At 36.5% G+C, this 22,719-nt stretch overlaps 1 protein-coding gene across 1 annotated transcript in view; it reads left to right on the plus strand.

Moving 5' to 3' along the window:
* The window catches only part of SEMA3C (semaphorin 3C), a 123,519-nt gene that overhangs the window by 95,670 nt on the left and 5,130 nt on the right, over positions 1-22,719 (plus strand). Inside the window, exons 12-17 of the mRNA XM_083807555.1 lie at positions 1,606-1,828; positions 11,431-11,519; positions 13,697-13,738; positions 14,980-15,137; positions 18,143-18,210; positions 21,375-21,505. Of these exons, the coding sequence (XP_083663681.1) occupies positions 1,606-1,828; positions 11,431-11,519; positions 13,697-13,738; positions 14,980-15,137; positions 18,143-18,210; positions 21,375-21,505 (711 nt within the window). The remainder of the gene's footprint in view (positions 1-1,605; positions 1,829-11,430; positions 11,520-13,696; positions 13,739-14,979; positions 15,138-18,142; positions 18,211-21,374; positions 21,506-22,719) is intronic.

The raw sequence follows: 22,719 nt of genomic DNA on the forward strand, positions 1-22,719 counted from the left end.
CTTCCTGCTGAAGGTAAATGATGCCAGAGCGGTTTCTTTTTAACAAATCCTACCAGAGAGAATTCCACAGTGTATAAATAATTAAATCCTAATTGAGCCAGCAGCTGATTCTAAAACTTGGGATTAGGCTTCAGTCCCTTTTGTACTTGATTCCTGGTATTACCCAATGAATAGTTAATTAGGTGAATAAAATGGAGCAACTTTTGGCAGAGGGTAGAACTGAAACTCCTCTGTGGTGGTTAGAGGGATCCCCTGGGATGTGAAGACCCAGATTTTAATGCTTGCCTGCATCAGGTAGGCTGGGCACATGAGTCATGTACCCCTGGTGAGTTTCCTGGTCTCTCAAAGTATGATTCATCTTATGTAATTTTAGCCATATAAAAGCAGGGCATCTAGTCTGAATTACTGACTACAGAGGAAAGCTAGATGGCTAACTAAGAATAAATGCCTGACTTTGAGACAGCAGAAGTCAGGTGAGGTGAATGTCTCCCTAAACTACTAATTATTTTAATGTCTGTGGTTTTGACCAGAAGTTCCATCCTAGACCTAAGAATTGTCCTCATCAAAATAAGCAAGTTTCCATAAAATACTTTGTATTGAACAAATCAACATTTTACAACTGGAAAATATTATATTGAAACATTTCTGAATAGCTCCAGTGCTCCAAGGAATGGTTTACAGCTTAAAAATCTGTAAGAGGGAAAATGAAAGCTCGGGAGCAGCAGTGAAAAGTGAGGTAACAGTGGCTGAAGAAGCTGTGTAAATTATCAGGGGTACATCCGGCACATAGTACCAGTTACTGACATAGCTCCTCACTTCTTCCCACGCTGTCTGATTTTAGCTTCACTCTCAGTAAACGCTTGAGATTTCTAAGACCTTTTATTTCCTCACAAAGTCCAGAATGCCTCAGGGCTGATTATTTGGGTGGTTATTCATTGCATTTAAAGGAGCATCTGGAACACCAGTGGATCTCTGTTATTTCTTGGGTGTAGAGGAAAGGGTAGACAAGATCCTGTGAATGATCAGCTTTCTCAGATATCAGATATCCCGCTTCAAACCCATGCTATCGCCTTTTCAAATGAAGATGAGTCACAGGCCCTTTCACCATCTCATAACCAAAATAATGTCTAGAGGGTACTGATCAAATTACAGTTAGGTATCAAACTTTACCTTTTACCTTTGTACTACTAATTCTATTAAAAACAAACAACCAAACAAACAAAAAACAAATGCATATTCCCATACAAATCGCTTGGATTTTTTTTCAGCAGGGTGTTCGCAGCATAAGGAATGTGGAAATAATAGGTCCAGAAATATGGATCTTTGCCATCAACCTGGATTTTAATACTGCAAACTTATGTTTGTGTTTGCCTTATCTGAACTCATGGGAGTTCAAATCATTAAAGTATTTAATTCCTGTTGCTGGAACATAATTACTTTCAGTCAGAGTCTGAAGTGCTCTTTCGGGAACTTTGTCAACTATCTGTCAATATTGGTAAACAACTTAGAGAGGAAATCTCTAAGTAGAAAAGATGGTAAGCATTTAAGTAAGTAAGTAGAAAGATGGTAAGCATTTTTAAGCATTACTGTGCATGTTTCTTGCAGTGTCCAGGAGGAGCCTTCACACCCAATATGCGGACAACTAAAGAGTTTCCAGATGATGTTGTGACCTTCATCAGGAATCACCCTTTGATGTTTAATCCCATTTACCCAATACACAAGAGGCCATTAATCATCCGTATAGGAACGGACTACAAGTATACAAAGATTGCTGTGGACCGAGTGAATGCAGCAGATGGAAGATACCATGTCTTGTTTCTTGGCACAGGTAAGACAAAATTAACAATTTCCTCCATTGCATTCTAATTTGCAGTCAACTCCAATCTGTACAACTGATAGCTTCCAGAAATGTTTGCTTAAATGTATTTACTAATTACTAAAATGTCTACAGAAATCCACATTTTTTTTTCTTTACTTTCTTTTCATTTTTGTGTTTTCTATGGATCTTAATTATGTGCAAGAGATAGAATGTATCAACATGAATTTTATTGGAGATACAAATCAACATTAGTGTATTTTGTGTTTGATCTAAATTATAATACTTGTCTTGAATATCTTTTGTCATCAATGTGATTCCATATTAGAATGTGATGCTCTCTAACATGTAAAAATACCAAAATCTGGCCTTGAATTGTTTTGTATACTACCATCACCATAACTTAATATATGCCGTGTAACCTACTTCTGAAGAAAAAGACAATGTAAACAGGGTGTTACAAATGCAGGAATAACAGCTTTCAAAACAAAACAAAACAAAAAGTAAAAAAAGAAATAGTTACGTTAAATTTGAATCTGATGCTATGCTGCTGAACTCTACTGGGAGCAGGTCGAGTGATTCTTGTACTGATCAAATTTGATTTTTTAAAAAATATTCAGATCTGAATCACGTTCCCCTGATTGAAGCAGACAACCGGAGTGGTAGTCTGTCTAGACCCTAGGATTCGTTCACATGTGAAACTCGCACTGGCTTACTGGCTTAACTGGGCATTATAGGCTGATATTCACAAAGGCTCTTTTTTACTACAGATGGTTTCAAGTAGAACAAAGAAGGAAAAGAACTCCGGGAGAACAAATATATCTCTGAGCATCAGAAAATAATTACGGAGGTGGCTTGCATTGCTTTTATGGTTCACATATTGTTGGGATCCTGGTTGTTTTCTCCTTGTAGAATAACTATGTCTGCCAGCAAACTCACATGGGGCTGAAATAACCAACCTGATGTAATAGATTTAGGAAACTTGTGCTGAAAAAAAAAAAAAAGGGAAAGAAAAAAAAAAACTTTCAGGAATTTCAGGCTTCTGTAGGAAGACTGTGTAGGATTAAAATGAAGTCTCTTCACTCTTCTTAGAAAAACGTCCCCAGCTATCAGCAGGGTGCCCTTGGGTCAAAAGAGGACAAATGTATACTGCACTGTATTAGCAAAAGCATATCCAGCCAGCAGGTTGCTCAAAGGGATTCTTCCCCTCTATTTGGCTCCTATCAGAAGTACCATGTGGGCTCTCTGGTACAAAGAAAACGTTTACACAGAATGGATTGAGATGGACTGTGATACATCGAGAGAACTGGATTTATTCAGAGAAAGCTAAGGGGAAACCTTATTGCTATGTGCAATTATTTAATGGAAGGGTACAGATAACTCATGGGAAAAGACAGAGACACAGAGCCTCTTCTCAAAGTCCCCAGTGTCAGGATGAGAGGCAATGGACACGAGCTGGAACATGGGGCATTGTAATTAGATATAGAAGAAAATTTTTTCAGCATCGGGGTGGTCAAACATAATATGGGTCTAGAGAGGCTGTGAATTATCTGTCTTCAGAGATTCAAAGGATTCACAACCCAACTGGACATGGCTCCAAGTAACCTACTCTAATTGGACCTGTTTCAAGTGGGGTATTAGACTGGATGACTTCTAAAGGCCCCTTCAAGCCTGCAGGGTTCTATCATTCAATGAAAAGAAATAAGAAAACAAAAACAGTTGGCTCACATTCTTATGTCATGCCTTTATCATTTAATGTACTGTGAACGCTTAGAATATTGTAAGGCATGGTTAGGATAGAAAAAGGTCTAAGTAGTGAATTACAGTAGAAATTGCATCAGATTTTTTTCTGGGCATTTTAGTTTTCTTGGTAGGTAGTTGCTAAATGAGTTTTAAGGCATCCCTAAAAATCTATTTGATCCCACTTGCAAAGTCATTGGAAACTACCAAATTAAGTAATTAGGTCAGGACTTTCTTCTTGTTATATTTCCCTCTCCCTAACATGTAGCCATATTTTCTTTTTGTGTAATTAGTGCAGCTACAGTTCTCAACTTTTGGGACCCTTAGGGTCATATTCCTCCTTTCCTTCAGAACAAAGAAAAACAATTTTTGTACACTGCAGTAGAAATATCAGGAGCATTAATAGATATTGTCACTATAGATATTGTTATACAACTCCACAAAAACTGTGTTCTAGTAGAAGAGGTTTGGCTGTCTCTTAGCTTTATTCCTTGCCAAAGCACTGTATTTAACCATAGAAATAGCTTGGCAGGCTAAAACAGGTCTTTCAAATGTACATTTTCAGTATTTTTTATATAGTTGTGCCATTGTTTTAAAATGTTCTATAAACAACTGATTGTAATTGGAGTAAAATCCCACTAAAGATTAGAGGAAAAGATAAAACATACAAGTTTCCAGCCAATGTGGGATTCTTAATGTAGTAGTGTTAGTTAATACTGGAAATGCATAGAAAATACTAAATGTCAATGAAAATACACATTTAGCATCTCAGTAATTCTGCAAGAGATAAATACAAGCCATTTCAATTTATATTTCAATGAGCTGTTGACCATTCTTAAGTGACCAGTGTGGCCTCACACATGTACCTGTGACTCATTTAAAATATTAACATACCTCAAATTGTAGTTATGTTTTGTTAAACCTCTTCTGTGTATCAGCACAGAGTCCACTTTGAAAAAATAGGCAACCTGCAGCTCTTGATATTTTATATGCATTGTTTTTAACTTCTGCAGTACACTGGAGACAAGGATCATTGTCTGCTTTCTAATGAGTTGCCGGGGTAGATATTAGTCTTCCTGAGCAGGACACACTGACTCCCTGAGACACTAATAGCTTCCAAGATCTTCCTCAAAAGAAACTGGTGCAATAAAAGTTACTGGGTTTCTCAGCACTTAAATAAAAGTGATCAAGTTCCAGCCACTGAGAGGAGTTTTCTTTATTCTCTGCTTTCTATGATACTCAGGAGGATTCAATAGAGATATTAACTGTCAAAAGGAATGCAGAGGGGATTTGCTTTGGTGTCAGTTCATCCCAGCAAAATGCAAAAACCACGTTGTATAGGAGAATTTCATGTGATAATTTCCTTGGGAGACTGGAGACCCACAGCCAGAGACAATGAGATTTGACACCTGGTGACAATTACACTCAGCTTGGATGATGAGTTACTGCTGCTGAACTGAGATGTTGCGAGCCATGTCTGTCACTGTCAGTGACCTGTCTCATGCTTGAAATCGGAGTGTTTTATGTCTTGCCAGATGCAGAGCACACAAAATGTTTAGCTTTTCCTCTCTTCCTCCTCTATAGCCTCAGTAATAAATCAGTTCCTGAATGCAAGTGAGAAATAACAGAACAGAAAGCCGAAAGAACCCCAGTGGTTTTCATCATGTAGCCATGGCTTGGGAGGGTACAGGCAGCTGTATTACTTTTTCACATTAATATGCACTAAATGTAGTGTTTCCTTTGTGTCCCCAGACAGAAGTGTTGAGCTTACGGAGGCTGGTCCATGCTGAGACTTAATACATTGCTTTTCTCCCTCTCTCTCTCTCTTATGTAGCTAAAAAGTAAATCCTACAGACAGATATTGTTCTCGCAGCATTCCACACGCTTTTCAAATGATAGCAATCTCCTATTTTTCTTGTGCTTTTCAACCTGAAGACTCCCAAAGCACTTAACAAAACTTGCCACCCAAAACGGTCTCTACACTGTCCTCTGAGTTGATTTAGAGTAAGAAAGAGCAAGTCCTTAAAGTAGATGGCAGTGCTACAAGAGAAGAGTGCTGTGTACCTTGTCTTCACAAACAGAAACCAGTGGGATAATTTACTTGGATATAATATAATCACTTATTTACATATTTGACAAGGGTAATGCTGATAATGCTTTTTCCCTACGGGATAAGTAATAACATATTCAGTTAGAGTTCTGCTTCAGTTATCCCTTTTCTGTGGTAGTCCAGGATTCAGTCTTGAAGTTTTTGATTCACCCTAGCATTTCACTGTCAGTACTTTAGCCAGTTCACTTATTTGTAAAGAACCCAATACAATACAATATTTTCCTAGTTTATCCTTTGGTAGATTGTTTTCCATTTGAGTTTTAAGAATAGCCATAAACCAGCATGAGGACATTTTCCTGAGATTAATATTTATTTTTTAAGCATGCCACCTACTGCTTGCAGTACGAAAGCCTTCGGTCAAAGTACACGCAGATTACACAACCAAAAGATTGTGCTTTTTTTTTTTTTTTTCTTTTTATTGCTCATGGTGTTATGAAAATATTTAAATGTCTGGGTCAAACTTGAGTACATTAAACAGCTACAGGCAACAATAGGATTTTTTTCATCTCCTTACTATCAAGATAGGATATGTTTTTGTATAAAGAGATCTAAGTGACTGCCATGAAAAGGCACTTCAGATTTCACTGTGGCTTATTTAAATGATTAATGTAATGCATCTGATGTGGCATGAGATTGATCAATGTTTCTTATTATCTTTTCTTCTCTGATGCAACACTTGTTTTCAGTCTGGAACAGTAAGTGTTTTCAGAGCATAAGGTTGTAATATAGTCTTAAAGATGTGAATTAATCCCGGCAATACTTGTTTCTGTGGTGTCACACTATGGATGTCTTTTTGGAAAACCCACCCGTGCTGACAAGAGTAGCCTCCAGTAACACAAGAGACAAAATCATATAATGAGCCACAGATTCTAACGGAGAGAGATAGTGTGGTAAGAAGGGCAAACTTGCCTCCCACAAATGTGGTGGCTACAGCTTCATGTCTGTGAGCTTGGGAAGATGGTGTTGCACAAGAGTGACACAACAGGCAGCAGACAGTTTCCTTCCTCCTCTTGCTCACACTGGATGAGTCATTCAAAACCTTTTAGAAACCAACTCATCCAAAGCTTTCTCACAGCCTCTTAAGAAGATATGTAGAGAAGGTTTTCCTACACCTGTTTGGTTTCCTTGGCTATTTTTTGTTCAAACAAGTTCACAGTGTTTCCAGAAGTTTGACCAACGTGGGCCTATGTGGAAATTTTGCCCTTGAGTGTGGCTTGTACCTGTCTTTTTGTTCTTTGATGCAGCTTGAAATGACTTTATCAAGTTTCACAGCAATACTCAGAGCTGCGAAAATATTACAGCCATACAACAGATGGGTGAACTAAGGTGGAGGTTATGTGGCTGTGCTGGGAGCCCAGATTTATCTAAAACACCAAAGGACAGCAGAGACCGTGGAGACCTGGCTCTCAGGCCTCACTGCTAACCTACCACCATCTCAGGTGCTTTGCTGAGCCTGAACATTCTCTCAGAGAGATTTCAAGCATTCTGCAAATTCTTTTCTTACTTTTTTTTTTTTTTAAAAATTGCATTTGTCTGCATCAGGTTCAACTCAGATTAGAGACCAAAAATTATTAATCTACCAGCAGGCTGACAAGTACAACACGGAGAAAAGTTTACAAAGGGCCTCCCACAGTGTCTGACACACCGGGGAGGTGAGTTTCCACAGGAGGTCTCTCCATGAAACTCCTGGCAGAGTAGCAGTTAATGTCCATTGCAGTCATTATTTCATGATGTGGAAAAGTCAGGTTTTTTGATTTGCTGCTCATTTTGTGCATGTAATGTGGCTCAGAGGTGGATAGGTCCTGTCTCTCTTTGATAATCACAATACTGACAACTGTAATGTTTACCTAGATCTATGGAAAGAAAAGCTAGTAGGAATTCAGAGAATGAGATTTAAACTCAGACCTACAGATTCAGCTTCTGGAATGCAGATTCCATCCAAACACATGCATATTTTTCATCACTGATCATTAAGCTTTGCTTTTCTGTTGCCCATGGTCAGTCAGACCAGTAATTGGTGGTATAACCAAGTTTCACTAGTATCAGTGAAGCATAACTGATTAATACCAGCCCAGAATTATGTCCTGTGTTTCAAGGGAGTTTTTTTTGTTCTTTTATTATTATTGTTCTTCTTATTACTATTATTGTGGTTGTTATTAATATTTTTTTGTCTCTCCTTCCTTTGTTGGATGTTGCTTCCTTCTCCATTTATTTCCCATTCTGCATACTCTGTACTCCATCTTTTAGCCTATGGGATATCAACATTTCCCTGCGTTAACGTTCCCACTTTCTCAGTCCTCTCAGAGGGAATGTGACCTCAGTGACATAGTCTTCCATGTTGAGTTGGGAGACTGTAGTTGTTCAAGCAGGTTTGAAACAGAAAAACAGTCATGATGAGTTGCCCTTGTCAGCTTGCTGTCAGCTCAAAGGGGATTCCTTCTCAGCTGCCAGTCTTCTCTCCACTCCCAGCTGCTGGGATGAAGCGAGGCCGCAAGCAGTTCCTGGTGAAAAGTCAGGGCAGCAGTGACTGTCACTACACCTGGAATATTCTAGTTGTGAGTTGATATTCTGGATACACAATAGTTTTTTTTCACGACTGCGTGAAATCACAGCGATGTAGAACTGCTTTCAAGCAGATTTCTGGAAATAAAAAGCAAATAGAGAAGGAAATTATCACATTCGCTTTTATGATTTTTACAGAATTTACTTATAATTTCGTATTGTGACTTAAATGTGGAAGAAAAAAAAAGAAAAAAAAAAAGACAGTTGTTTAGTAACCTCTTGTGTCTGGCTCACAATACAGATTATCTGCCATGAAATACACTGGAAAACAGCTCAGGCAGTGCTATTTTGCATACATCTCCTGCAGTGCACAGTACCTCATCCCTTCCAATCTTCCTTCTGACCCAGGAATTTAGTTTGCAGCCTTGCCATTAAATGAAATAAGCAAATAACATTTTTAACAACATTGAGATGTACCATAAGCTTTCTGACATAAACACATAGAAATGACTTGATATCAGCTACTGTGGTATTAATGGAGACCTCAGTTCTACTGAAAAAGGAATAAGAAAAGGTTTCTAGGTACAAATATTTGCTTTTCATTTATTTAAGAAAATACTGAGCAACAGCAGCAAAACCATTTTCAGAAGGGGTGGAGAATTATAACTACATGGCCTACAAGCCATGTATTGTTAGAATTATGTGTATATATATGTACAGACTATTGGAATTCCTAACTCTAAATGGTTTTATTTAATGAATAGCTTTTTGTTGCCTACTTTCCCTCACATTACCATTTATTCTAAATGTATTAAGTTTACTAATTGTTTTAAAACAACAGTGCATTCCTTTCTGCAAGGATCTGTCTCTAATGGTACAACACTGAGTCAGAAGGAATGGTAAAATAGTGAGTCAAAGGGAATGAATTCTAAGGTAAACAGTCAACTGTGTATTTTGCTGGGCTGTGACAAAAAGGTAGATATGAACCTAGTTTTCAAATGAGAAAGGTTATTAGGACACAAGGGCTTGGCGTCAGGCATTATCAGTACTTTCTGTGACGATACCGTGGATAAAATCTCCCCGCAGGTTCTGATTTCAGTTTGGGGCAATGTTTGAGGACTAAAGACAATTTAGGAATTTTAAATGTGTGGCATGCACTAATGGATCATTGGAATAAACCGGTTCTTCTGTTCTTTGGAGGCTCAGCCTCACATTCCTTTGCAGGTAGGGTCATTGTCAACACACTGCATACCCTGTAAGTCAGGGTCACAGGTAGTTGATACTTTGCAGGCAGCTGGGGAAAAAAAAAAAATCAGAAAAGGCTGCTATTCTTTCCTGCATTCTGATGCAATATTTTAGATGGTGTGATCTAATGTTAGACAGAGGACATTGATAAAGGGATGTAAAGAGGTAGAGGTGCACTTAAAGCTTGTAAATTTGAGTGGGGATTATTCCCTTCAGCAGGAAGAGAAATACACACATTTATGCATGCACGTGCTTCTCCTTAGCTGCAACAAGAGATGCATCTGCAGCAGTTTAAAACTTTGGTGTGTCTTGGCAGTTAGTAAATCTCTATCAGGTTCTCATAGCTTTGCTAATACTGGCACCCAGTCTAGACCACAGCTGTGCTATCACAAGATTTAGTTTCGGTAGTTTCTTCGGAAGGAACTGGTTTATCATGCCATTGTCTAATGAAAATAAATGTTTGCCATAGAAAATTCTCATGAAAAATTCATGCCTAACGTGCCCTGTGCATGCACAATTGATAGCTACACGTATTTAAATCTTCTTGGCTTTCAATTTCTCTTTTCCATTTTTATAAATGACAGAATACTGCAATGTTTTCTGCAAGTGGGGTCAGGTTATTACAAGTCAATATTCTGGCCATAAACCTTAATTTTTAAAATACAATGCATGTTATTTTCTAGCTTCCTCCAGGGAAATAAGAAGATGTAAATTATTTACTGCAACCAACTTGCCCCACAGCTCCAGCTATGGAATTTAGTCAATGACCTTAAAAACAAAAGCAAAATTACGCTTTTTCAGTTTATGTAGTCTATATCGTGGATTGTCAAACAGGAAGCTGAGATTTCCTTTCACAAATTCATAAAAATACACATAGATACTTAACTATATTGTGCTGTGCTAGTGTTTTACTAACCACACAAGTCTATACTACTCGTAAAATTTTTGAAGGCCAAACAGAATTTATACCATGTGTTCTCATTCCTCAGAATCAATATTGAGCAAATAAATTTATTGCACTCAGACTAATTTCCAGACCTTTCAGACAAGAGGAATTTTTTCTGTTGTACTTCTTCCCAGTAAAAATACCACATGCCTGTTCTTATGATTCTTCAGTCTGCCTTTTCTGCCATATCAGAAATCCTTTAGTGTATGTCTCAGCCTCTAACAGCCTCCACAGAATGACCCCTCAATTCCATATGTTCTTTCCACATAAATCCACTAAATCATTGATTGTCTCACTCATAACATCTACTTGTAGAAGCATCATAATTGCCCCGTCCATCTTGCTTCTTACTTACTCCTTCAACATGAATGGATTTGGGGGTTTGAAACTGTGTTTTGACAAGGTACTATAAAAGAGTAGCTACAATATTATCACCTTGAATTTTCTTTTTTTTTGTTTTTTTTTTTCCACATGGACCAAAACAACTAATATATAAAGACTACTAATATATAAAGAATTTAAGTACTGTTTGACTTTCTTGGGAAAAAAAAAATTTAGAAAGAGATTGAGTTATTCTTTGGAATATTTACCTCTCTTGACATCAGTTGTCATTACATATTATTACTGAGTATGAATGTACTTCAATTACACAGTAGCTATTGATAGTGACGTGTTTTTACTGCAAGGTCATTAGGATAGATACTGCCTCTGTGTGTCTGTACAGCTGTTGGTACAATAGTTATTAGTTATTAATTTTGATTGATCTTTTGGGGTAGAATGGTAACAATAATGGCAATTTCTCCAATCTTACTATGACTTCAAATTCTTCTATGAGAACATTACTATATACAGTCATGTCCAAGTTATCCACAATCTGTGACTTCTGTAGGAATCATCTCATAGTTTCATCTCGTGTTTTCTCAGCCCAAACACAAGAAATTAATGAACATCTTTTCATATCTTACTCTATGTTATAGTGCTTACTTTGATGGTTTCTTTTCATACCTGATAATGTTTAATGTTTTCTTTCTCTCTCTGTCACATGGTTTGACTTTGTCTTATCTTTTCCAGACCAAGGAACCGTGCAAAAGGTTGTTGTCTTACCCACCAACTTCTCTGCAAGTGGAGAACTCATTTTAGAAGAGCTGGAGGTTTTTCAGGTTTGTCTTTCTCTTGCATACATATTTTCCAAGCACAAACTCTTTGTTCTAATAGGCTTTGGCAAGGGCAACTATGACTTGATAAAAGATCAAACAAATGTGCATACTGTCAACTTGATACCCACCCAAAGTACAATATAAAATGTCAACTGTTATGAAGACTGTAGTTAGGCTTAAATCTTTTACTTTTTTTTTTTCACTGTTGTTTCTCTCTCTTTTTTTTTAAGTTGTCATACTAGATAGAAGGATTTTTTATAATAACATTGTATATTGTAATAATATGGTAGTGGCTGCCTGAAGGCAACTTTTATCATTGGTATCACATACTGAGACTGTCACTACTTGCAGATGAAATCTAAGATTTTTATACTTTGATTATCTGTTAATCTTCCTGATTCCAGGCTGCAGAATTAAAGCAAACTAGTGTTGGTTTTGCTCCCATTCTTCACATCCTCTAGAGTAACAAGCTTAACACAACATAACCAAAAAGAAACACAAACAACTACAGGGAAAAATAAGGGAATAATATCAATCAGTCTGGTATGTAGCAGCTTGTAATAACCTAAAGAAAATGTTCACCACCAATTTGAAGAATCCTTTTCAAATTTTTGAATGGGCTGTTCTTTAAAATAAGTAGTCTTAGGGCAAATGGTAATTATGCAGCTACAAACTTAGTTAAGGGTTTTGTCATTGCCTTTCTCTGTTTCTTTGAGGGGATACAAAAAGGAAAATGTAAGACTTTTATTTAGACAGACAGTAATAATAATTTATCTTAAAAAATGAAATGCTTTCTGTATCAATCACCCCAAAAGGTATAATTAGCTCTCCTAGCCTTTTGCTGAATACTTCCCTTTGATAAATATACGTGCGAGTAGCATTACTTAGAGCACCATTTACCCAAGTATTATTTATTCCATTTACAGCAAGCAGATTGTTGGGGTGGGAGGAATCCTGACCCTAAGCCTCATTTATGAGGCTCTGAGCACAGACCTTTTTATCCTGAGCCTACAAAATCACAAAATCATAATTTCTGCTGTTGCAGTCTGTGTGGGCACTGGGGCAGTGTTGAGTCTTTTGATGAGTCTTACAAGGAGAGAGGGAATGAGATCACCAGATATGTGCTAGTAAATATCGAGACTAAGCAAAGCACAGATTCCTTTCCAGAGTATAAGCAAGAAAAGGAGAATGTGGCATCAGATCCAATGTTGCATTGGAACTTGAGTCTCCAGACACTGCAGTCATAAAATACTATAGCAGCTCTAAAAAACCTTTGCCAATTCACATGATTCACAGCCATTTTTTTGTTTGTCCTGCCTCCCCTCTATGCTTTTAATCTACAGTTAATCCAGGCCCACCATTATGGCTTTCCTTTCTGACTGAGCAATTGCTAAATCTTAAAAAAATGCTGAACATTTTTATTACCATCATTTTTATCATTTGTTTGGATGATAATAACGAATTGCTTCACTTGCTTAAGGCAATGAATGTGATAATTCCTTTTCCAGCTCTTTAAGGTTTGGTTTGGACACAGACAATAAATGACTCCAGTGATGACACACAGTAGTATACAGCACTGTCTCTGTGAACAAAACACTGAATAACACACCTGCCATTTTTAATATTCTAGTCAATATTCTGAAAGAATGTGTTGGCTGGCAACCAAACTCTATGCACTGTAGATAATGTTTAGGAGGAATGTGACATTCATCTGAATCATGGTAAATATGCATGAGCTATTGTTTGATATTTCCATATCATCATTTTCAAAGGACAATTTATTTATTTATTTATTTATTTATTTATTTATTGCAAAGTGAGAGTAATGACTTCAGAGCACATTACTTCTATATTGTTGAGGTAACACAAATGCAGTTGAATTAGACTTGTACAAAAAATCACCTATACACATGATGAATAATAATGCTGTTTATTTCAACTAGTACCTTTACTGATACATTCATTGTATTTATGTAATATTTTTTTTGTAGTTTTGAAATAGCAAAAAAATTGTATGAGTGTTTGTGGTTTTTTGTTTGTTTGTTTCTTTGTTTTCCGAAATGTGGAAAGTTATAATTTTATTAGATACAACTTCGTCTTTATTGAACTTCAAATATAAATGTTGGGAGAGTATTAACAAGTTAATCTTCGTAAAAGTGGTTTGTAATTTTTTCTTTCAGAGTAATTCTCCTATAACAACAATGAAGATCTCATCTAAAAAGGTAAAGAGAAGTGGGATGCTTACTTAATGCTTAATAGAGAAACAAATTGACATAAAGATGTTAAAAGATCAGTTGTAATGTATCATAATAAATATAGACAGAAGATTTTCCCTAATTAATATGGAGAAATATGACCAAAACTTTCATGAGCTGTTTATCTGCCCCAGAGCCACTAGGATAAAATAATATATATTAATAATTTACCATTTCTAATTCATTGACAGTGTCAAAAAAAAAAAAAAAGCAAGTAAGGAAAAAAAAAAAAGTACTAAAAGATGAAATTTGTCCTCCATTGTTTTACATAGGTCCTAAATAAAACTTTTCCTTCGAAAGTCTGGCTTACGTGAAAAATGCAGTGTTAGATCTATAGAGAAATTGTACATATCTATCTATTTTGCAATAGGAATGGTAAAAATAGTTGAGAAGATTTCTAATGAAATGTTAAACACCCAAACTTAAAATAAATATTTCAAGATTTTGCAAACAACATGTTGCTCAATATTTCACAAAACTAAGAATTAAACACTATCCACAATTCACTGAATTAAATTCAGTGCAATTTGATAGTTTTATGACCAAAAGATCAAGAGTTCCTAGTTTTTGTTTGTTTCTTGTTTTTAATATTAATGTTTATTTTAAGAATAATTGATGAATTGGTTCTGAATAAAAGAGATACTTTGGTCCAGATTCCAGTTATGACCTATTCAACTTTGAACATTCTTTGCAAAAGTTCTCATTTAATATAAAAGTTCTATTGGCTTATTTTTCCAGGTATCTAAGGCTATGAGAATTTGATCCAAAACCTCAACATAATTTCTATGACTTATGCCTTGGAAATGTATGAACTGGAGAACCCAGTTAGGAACTCTGCATAATATTTATTAATGTGACTATATGCAGAGAAAATAATTAGGTAAAAGACCAATAGCCCTCCCTCATTAAGAACCAAGTTCTAAAGTCTGAACAGTATTAATTCAGCCTGCCTGCCCCAGAACAGAACAACAACAAAGTCCAAAAACATTAACATTCTCTGGTGTTTCTAAGTGTTTTGTAACAGGAAGGTGGAAACAGTCCTGTTCACCTGGGAAATTTCTATTTATTTAGGCTTTATATATATTAGTGGCTCCTCTTGTGGTCTTGAGTTTATTCCAAAATTAATTCAAAGGCTTTTTGGTATACGAGTTGAGTCTTGGGTGAAGCTCCTCCACATCTGAAATAAATCTTTCCATTTCCTTCTACAGCAACAGCTGTATGTGAGCTCAGACGAAGGGGTCACCCAGGTATCCTTGCACCGCTGCCACATCTATGGGACTGCCTGTGCTGACTGCTGCCTAGCCCGAGATCCGTACTGTGCCTGGGATGGCAACTCTTGCTCCAGATTTTATCCCACAGGGAAAAGGTGAGCAGTCCTGTGAAATCTGCAAGGTTCCTATTCTGTAGGAGTAAGTTTTTTGTGCTGCTGTGTAGCTTGGAGCCTTGCAATATGATAGAGAAGTGAGATGTCATTCCTTTCAGAAGCATATACAAACAAAACATCTGTAGCTATTGTGCTTGGCATTGTTTATTACCTAGGAGCTTGCCTTGTTTGTCTTTTCATATTTAAAGTAATGGATGGAAAAAAAATAAAAAAAAGAAAAAAAAAGCTATTCCTAATTATAAATATTAATCTTTACATCTCACACACACAAAATCAGTGAAATATTTGTTCCCTTTATTTAAATTCAGTTGCTTACTATGGATGTAATTAAGATAAACTTAAATACAGCCAGGTATCTCTGAGGTTGTCAAAGAGATAAAGTGTGGTTTTTTTGTTGTTTTTTTTTTCTTTTTGTTCCTCACTTGTGCATAAGTGAGATGAAATATTTCCAGGGAAATTTCAGGCAAATGTGATTTCCATGTAATGCCTGCAATCTTGGAGACTTTTTTTTTTTTTTTTTTGACATGAGATTTATTAAAGCAGACAGAGAAAGCAATTTCTCTTTAATTTACAACAGAGCTAATAGTCCATCTCGTAATTCTTATGCAAAACAGGAGCCTCCTTCCTCCTCCCTAGGGAAATATTTAATAGCAGGGGGTTGTATTAAGCTTTTGTATTCCTAAGATTTCACTTCATGTACAAAGCTACAGAATATTCAATGAAGTACTACCGCAGAGGAGAGAGACCTTTCAGTTACATGTCAGAGTTTTGCCTAGTTTGTGTTCCTGTGCTCATTCCCTGCACTTGGGCTGCAGATGCAGAAGCCCAGATGCTGCGGACATACTTTACTGTTACCTACATGGGGAAAGCTGGTAGACAGAAACAGGCAAAGCTTGGCTCTGCTCCAGTGACCCAACCAGTTGATGACAATGGGATCCCTTGGGATTAAACACGATTACTTTTATCATTACAAACTTTTCTTGAATCATTCCTCATTTCACATAAAAAATGTAAAGTTCAACATGGTCATACAGCAGTAAAAGATATGGTACAATATCTGGGTTTTTACTGCTTTCACATATTATATTCAGCTTCCAGTCTGAGAACTGACTGTTTTCTTCCATGGAGTAAAGGTCAGAAGACAAGGGTGGAAAGAAAAGGAAAATCTCCAAGTCTCAGGTCACCGAACTCCTACACTGACATAGTCACTGAAAGATAATGAGCAGTCAGGTATACCCAGCCTGTACAGTTTCCAGTGGATTTCTTGCCATTTCTATGTACACAGCATGGTTATTTCCACTGTGGCTTGCTTCCATGATGACATTTTGTCTTCAGTTTGCTTTTTATATCAAATGAAAATAAACACCTAAAATTGTATGGGAAAAAATATATATATATCTGTTTTTACTATGTGAAGCAAATGAGTTGTCCTGTTATCTAACAAGAGAGATTATGAAGAAGAAAACTTCGGTAATCAGAGCCAAATCCCATTGTCTAGACAGTATTATCTTTCTGCTAGACACATTTGCTCATTTGCTTCCTTTGACACTTCTGTCTTCCATGATTTACTGTGTTTTCTCATCCAAATTGATTTACCTCAAGACACCGGAGAGTATCTTTATTTTCTAAACACCACCATCTCAGCCATTTTTGGATAAATATCAGACTTAAAGTTTAGATTCTCAGAACTGCTTAATGTCACCAGCATACAATTTCTGATGGAGTGGAGCATCTCAAGGTAGCACAGAAATCCTGAAATTCACTGAGAAATTTTCCATTGTTTCCTCTGACTCACATAAGCAGTTCACACAGGTTAAAATCCTAAGGCATAATATGAAATATTTTTGGTGTTTACCATCAAAAGTATACTTGGAATGTCAGAAACTACTCCTTTGAAAGATCACCTTTCAAATGTTTCCTTTTAAAACAATCCAGTGAAAGATCAGGTGACAAAGGATTATAAGGGCTGTCTCTCATTGTATGTGCAGTTCATGGTATAATGTAACGAAAGAGGCATCACCCTTCACCCAGCAATACTGGAGCTCCAGGGGCTTTTCATGGTTTCTTATCTTATGAGTCATTAGTGGATAGTTCAAAGCATGGATGTTGCATACCCCAACAGCATACCTTCGCAATAACATATTTTTTCACTGAACTTCATAAATATTGATCTAATTTACAGAATTTTCAGTAAATGAAATAATATATCTTAAGAATAAAAATTCAAGTTCTAGGTTTTCACACATTGAATTCTGTGAGCAGTGACCTCCTAGCCAAAGAAGTCTAAAATTCCAGTATGCCCAATCCTAGTAAGCTCCTCAACTACTTAACTACATAATCATGCTTTTGCATCTACCATTCAAATAATATAACAAAGCTCCATTTCAAAGTATTTTGAGACTTGGTGAGTTTGAATATATTTGGAAAGAAAGGAGGTCATGTGCCCTCATGTAAAGAACAGAACTGAATCTTAATTCTCCACCATTCTGGTTGAATACTTCAGTTACTCTGCTACCATGGTGGCTAAAGGCACTGAAAATAAGGTGCCTGGCAAAATCAAGGAGGGAACGTGTCCTACATTATGATTTTCTGCTGGTGTTTTAGATATGAGATCTGTGACTCTTCTACAACCCATTCTTACGTGCCTGCCTTTTTGAAGACGTCTAGCATCATTCAGGGCTTCTGCCTCTAAATGTTAGGTCTTGCATCACTAAACCTTTTATGTATTATCTCTAACTCTTCCATCTCTATGCCTTCATTGCAAAACTACTTTACCAACCTAAAGTACAACTGCTTTATGAAATTCTTCAAAATGATTATTCACTTAAACAGTATCTTCTCTCTAGCATCCCTGGCAGCAGCAAAGTAATCTCAGAGTAGGTAATGAACTATCCCTGATACATAATCTGTTTGAAAAAAAAAAAAAAAAAGTTTATTTGTTGTGTACCTATCTTGGAATAACAGTTTGTGTTTATAAAATATTTCAGGAGGAGTCGCAGGCAAGATGTGAGACATGGAAACCCTCTGACTCAGTGCCGAGGTTTCAACCTGAAAGGTACTATAATTTAGAGATCCTCGTGCTATATAAAGAACATATGGCTTTCCTTTATATGATTCATTACAGCTCATATTATCTGTGTGGTTTACTGGTAAAGCATAATTATTTTCCAAGTCTAAGTTTTTCCTTGCAATTACATGAAACCTGCACATATGATAAAAAATGATGAACTATGACATATAAAGTTCTGCGTACATGAAATGAGAAGCTGATAGTGTTGACTAAAAACAGATACAGTGAATTTGAGGCCATATTATGTTTTGGGGCACATCTTTCAGCAAACAGGAGGTTCTAGACCTACATTTTGAGTTATCATTTTAAAGTTTCTTCCTTTACATGGAAAAACAAATTGCTTCAAATCTCCTTATAAAGTTCCTTATTTCCAGCTGTGCAACTCTTTTGTCAGCCTGGCACAATGTGGATAGACAGTGGAGACAATGATCTGCCCTCCCAGCTCTCACTTTCTTCAGATTTCTAGTCACCAGCCAAATATGGCCAAAGTCATAGTCAGAGCAGACACACATAAAAGAAGCTTAATCCGTTTTAATCCCATGCCTGTCTGAGCTAGGCAGTGGCAAACTATGCTATCAAACCACAGGCCTGTATTAGACAATGATACTCCTTCCACCTCTGTTTCTGAGCTTGTTTTCAGTAAGTGTGTTCTCATCTGTTCCAGCTGGAGATTAAATAATAGATCTCACTCTGAATTTTCAATTACATTTTTAATTGAATAAAAGAAGAATGCTTAAAGAGTTACATGTCAAATGTTCAGTCAATAATAATTCCACTTAAATATATTTTTTTTTGGGTCCCAGAAGAATCTCCTGGAAGAAAACAGACCACAACAGTCAGACAGGCATAGAACCTTCAGGCCAAATGTGGCTAATTCTGCTCTAGCTGCCAACCCACAGCACCACTGGATCTTTCCCCATGATTCAGTGTTAGGTCATTTATATGAAGCTTGATTGCTTGAACAGATTAATTACAAAAGATGACCCCACCTGCTCAGTATTCACCTGAGCTCTGGGATATTTATATTGAAGCTCAGGCTCTGAATCATGAAGTACCTAGATCTGTGTGTCCTACCTTGTGGGCATGTGCAGTGACCACTCACTTGCTATCTATCCCAAGGATGGGTGTCTCTTCTTTCCATGTGGAAAATGTGAGAATGTCAACTGTCTGCTTTTTGGGCTGAGAGGAAATAAACATTTAAATTTTGACACAGAAGTCTTATTTTCCATACTTTGTTTTTTCTTTTTTAATGTGGATATATTTATAGATTTATATGTTTTAGCAATTTTAAAGGATGTTTTGGTGACAGCAGTATAGTGTAGGTAGGTGACAGCATCTTCTCATGTGGAAAACAGAAAAAGAAACAGCAACTTGGAATCTTTCAAAATATAATTCAAGCCATTTATAGAAAAACTATTTTTCTGGGGATAAAATTGAAACATACCTAAAAGACAAAAGGGCAGAGAGTTGGACAATGAGATGAAATCTTACAAGTTCATAAGGAAGATTACGAAGTCTTGAAACTAAGTCTTTAAACATGATAGGTTGCATGCCTTAGACCTCTCAGCTTGTATAAAAACATTTTTAGCATATTGCTATTTTTAAGAGATTGTCAAAAACTACAGGGTTTGTAATACCACTTTTCAAATGTTCTGTGAAACACTGTAATACTTTTACACTTGTTTTATACCTTATGGCCACTAGAGAAATGCATTTGTATTCTCTCTCTCTTTTTCTTAGCATGTATAAGTGGTAAGAGTATGGTCTAAACAAGAAGTTAAATATGCATTGATCAACTAAATAGATTTTAAAAAATGCATTGATAAGTTATACCTAGTCCCAGTGTATATAAAAATAAAGTTGTGCTACAACTCTGATTCTCACCATGTTCCACAGCTACAGACAAGCCAGCCCACAGACAAGCTCTTTGCTAGTTTATGGTCTTTGAATGCAAAATATTTCTATATTATTCTCCTAATAAAAAAAAAAATGCAACTGATTTTGTTACAACTTCATAAATGTGCTAAGAACTTGCAAAGACTAAACAGAAAAAACCTCCTTCATTTAGTAGCATACATTACAATTTCACATATCATTTCGTGAAAAAAAGGTGAAAAGAATGGGAGATATAGGCTGAGGAAAATCAGTCTTAGGACTGTACAAAAACACAGTCTGATTTTAAACATATAGAATTTTATGTATCTGCATTTCTCACGTTATTTTGTAACTATTGCTCCTTTGTCTAAATAAATAAATACATAAGAACTTTATTTTATATATGATGTAAGCTTTTAAATCTGGAAATATACTGATTTCAGGACAAATATTATAATTTAGGGCAAACAATGAACATCTGAAAGTTCCTATCAGTGACTACCAATTGTTCATCTATCAAAATTATAAAGGGCCACAACAAGTCTAAGTGATGACATACACTCAGCACTTGCCCAGGTGTTGCTGGAGTGCTATAAATTTGACCTGCTTTCAGTTGCTGGCCTAAGTATTTACTGAATTTCAGATTTAGAGCCAGGTCCTTTCTTAGAAGGAAAGGCTTTGTAAGAGAAGTAGATGATTGGCAGTCAAGTCTGCCCTCTCTTGCCTTTCTGTGATACTGCATGACCACTGGAATAGATGGAGCTGTCTTTAATTTAGGTCATTATGTATTTGTAGTCACAGCAACAACATTACCCTAATTTGTAAACTGTGAAGTGTGAAGAAGTGTATAAAACACTTTGTTTTTCTTTGGACAGTTCCAGAGAGGTGGTCTTGTCTTAGTAGAGAATGAGGTCATTTCTGGGAAGAATATGCCTGAGCTCACTTACCCCATCGGCAAGCAGAGCTTTCCAGGCAGGACTCAGCTCAACAGAAAGCATCTAGATATACATTTGCCTGCCAGCCCACAGGTATTGTCTTTCTCAGAAAAGATCATGTCCAAGTGAAAACACCAGTATTTGGAACTAGCTGTGATTCTTTACATTTCATTTATTATCTTAGAAAATTCTGTTCCTTAAAATACTCATTATCTGTTAATTTTAGGATCAGATATACTTCACTGGACCTGTTTTGCAAATAGTGCAAACACAGTTATTTTTTTTCCTATATAAAACTAGCATTTACATTTTCCTGACCTGCCTTCTTTTCCTTTCTAGCCTACAGAAATGCAGCAGAAACAGTCCAATACGGAGTGAAAAACAACACCACCTTTCTTGAATGTACACCCAAATCTCCTCAGGCTTCTATTAAATGGCTGCTACAGAAAGATAATGACAGGAGGAAAGAGGTGAGTAATGTTAGCAATAGCTCTGTAAGGGACCTCAGTCAGTATCTAATCCACATCCCAGACCGAGGCGAAATGGTATTTGTGTCTTCATCAGACTCCCCAGTTACACTGAACTTGGAGAAAGTGTGTGGATGCAGGACACTGGCCAGCACTTTACTTGTATAAGTCAAGGCAGAGATTTCAGTATTACTGGAAGGCACTTAACTCCTCAGCTCTGCCAACTTCTATCAAAGCAGAATAGTTATCAGAAAATACCCTAAAGTTAGGGAACCAGTTAATGAACTTTTCCTTCACACCTTACTAATTGCAAATGGAAAGTTTGCAGCACTCGGGACGTACTATTGATCTGAGGAAACAGGCATAAAAGCAATAAGCTGTATAAAGTTCAGGAAGAAGTCTGCATGCAGCAGCCTTTCTGTGTTATTGAAGAGATAAAAGGCAAAAGTGGGAGAAATGTGAAAGGTTTCTTTAGCGAGAACACGTATTGGCAAAAGTATTTCCCCACCATGCTGCAATCACATTTTCCATTACCGCACTCTGTAAGGCTCTCCAGTTTCAGCACTGCAATATACAGTATGATTGTTTATGAGGAATGCGTCTTCCTTAAGTAATATAAAAGTGGAAAAATCATTTCAAATCCAAGGCAGTTACTGTATGAATAAAAAGGAATGTCTTTTGTAAGGAAAAATTAAGTAATATGGTGTCTATTGATAGATTATAAATACTGAAAAGCATTAATCTCATATCAGGCCATTTTCCAAAATCAGAGAAGGCTTACAAAGCCTCTTGCTGAGTCTTTCATGCTGATTCTCTCATGCACTCTTCAAAGACTCGAGCCATGTCCTGGCAATCTAGGTGAAATTCTTTAACCTGTTGCTTCAGAAGAACCTCTCCCTATTTATTTATTTATTTATTTTGTGATGTTCAATAACAGGATTAGAATCAATCCAGTTTTAAGTAGCAACAAACTAAATCAATCACAAGATTAATTACTTTTCAAGCTAAACTGAATCTCTTGGGTTGCTGAAAATCTTCCCTCTACAATATCTAAAAAAAAATACAATAACAGAATAGCATAATAAATACATTGGATTTCAAGAGGGTCAGGTAATGCGAAGTGCAGTAAGAAATAATTCATAAAAATGCCAGAACTGGTATTCTTCACAGTGGGTTAATTTTTATTTCACAGCTGATATGCTAAGGGACACGTGCAG

The sequence above is a fragment of the Anser anser genome (genome assembly GCF_964211835.1).
Source record: "Anser anser genome assembly, chromosome: 1".
NCBI lineage: Eukaryota > Metazoa > Chordata > Aves > Anseriformes > Anatidae > Anser > Anser anser.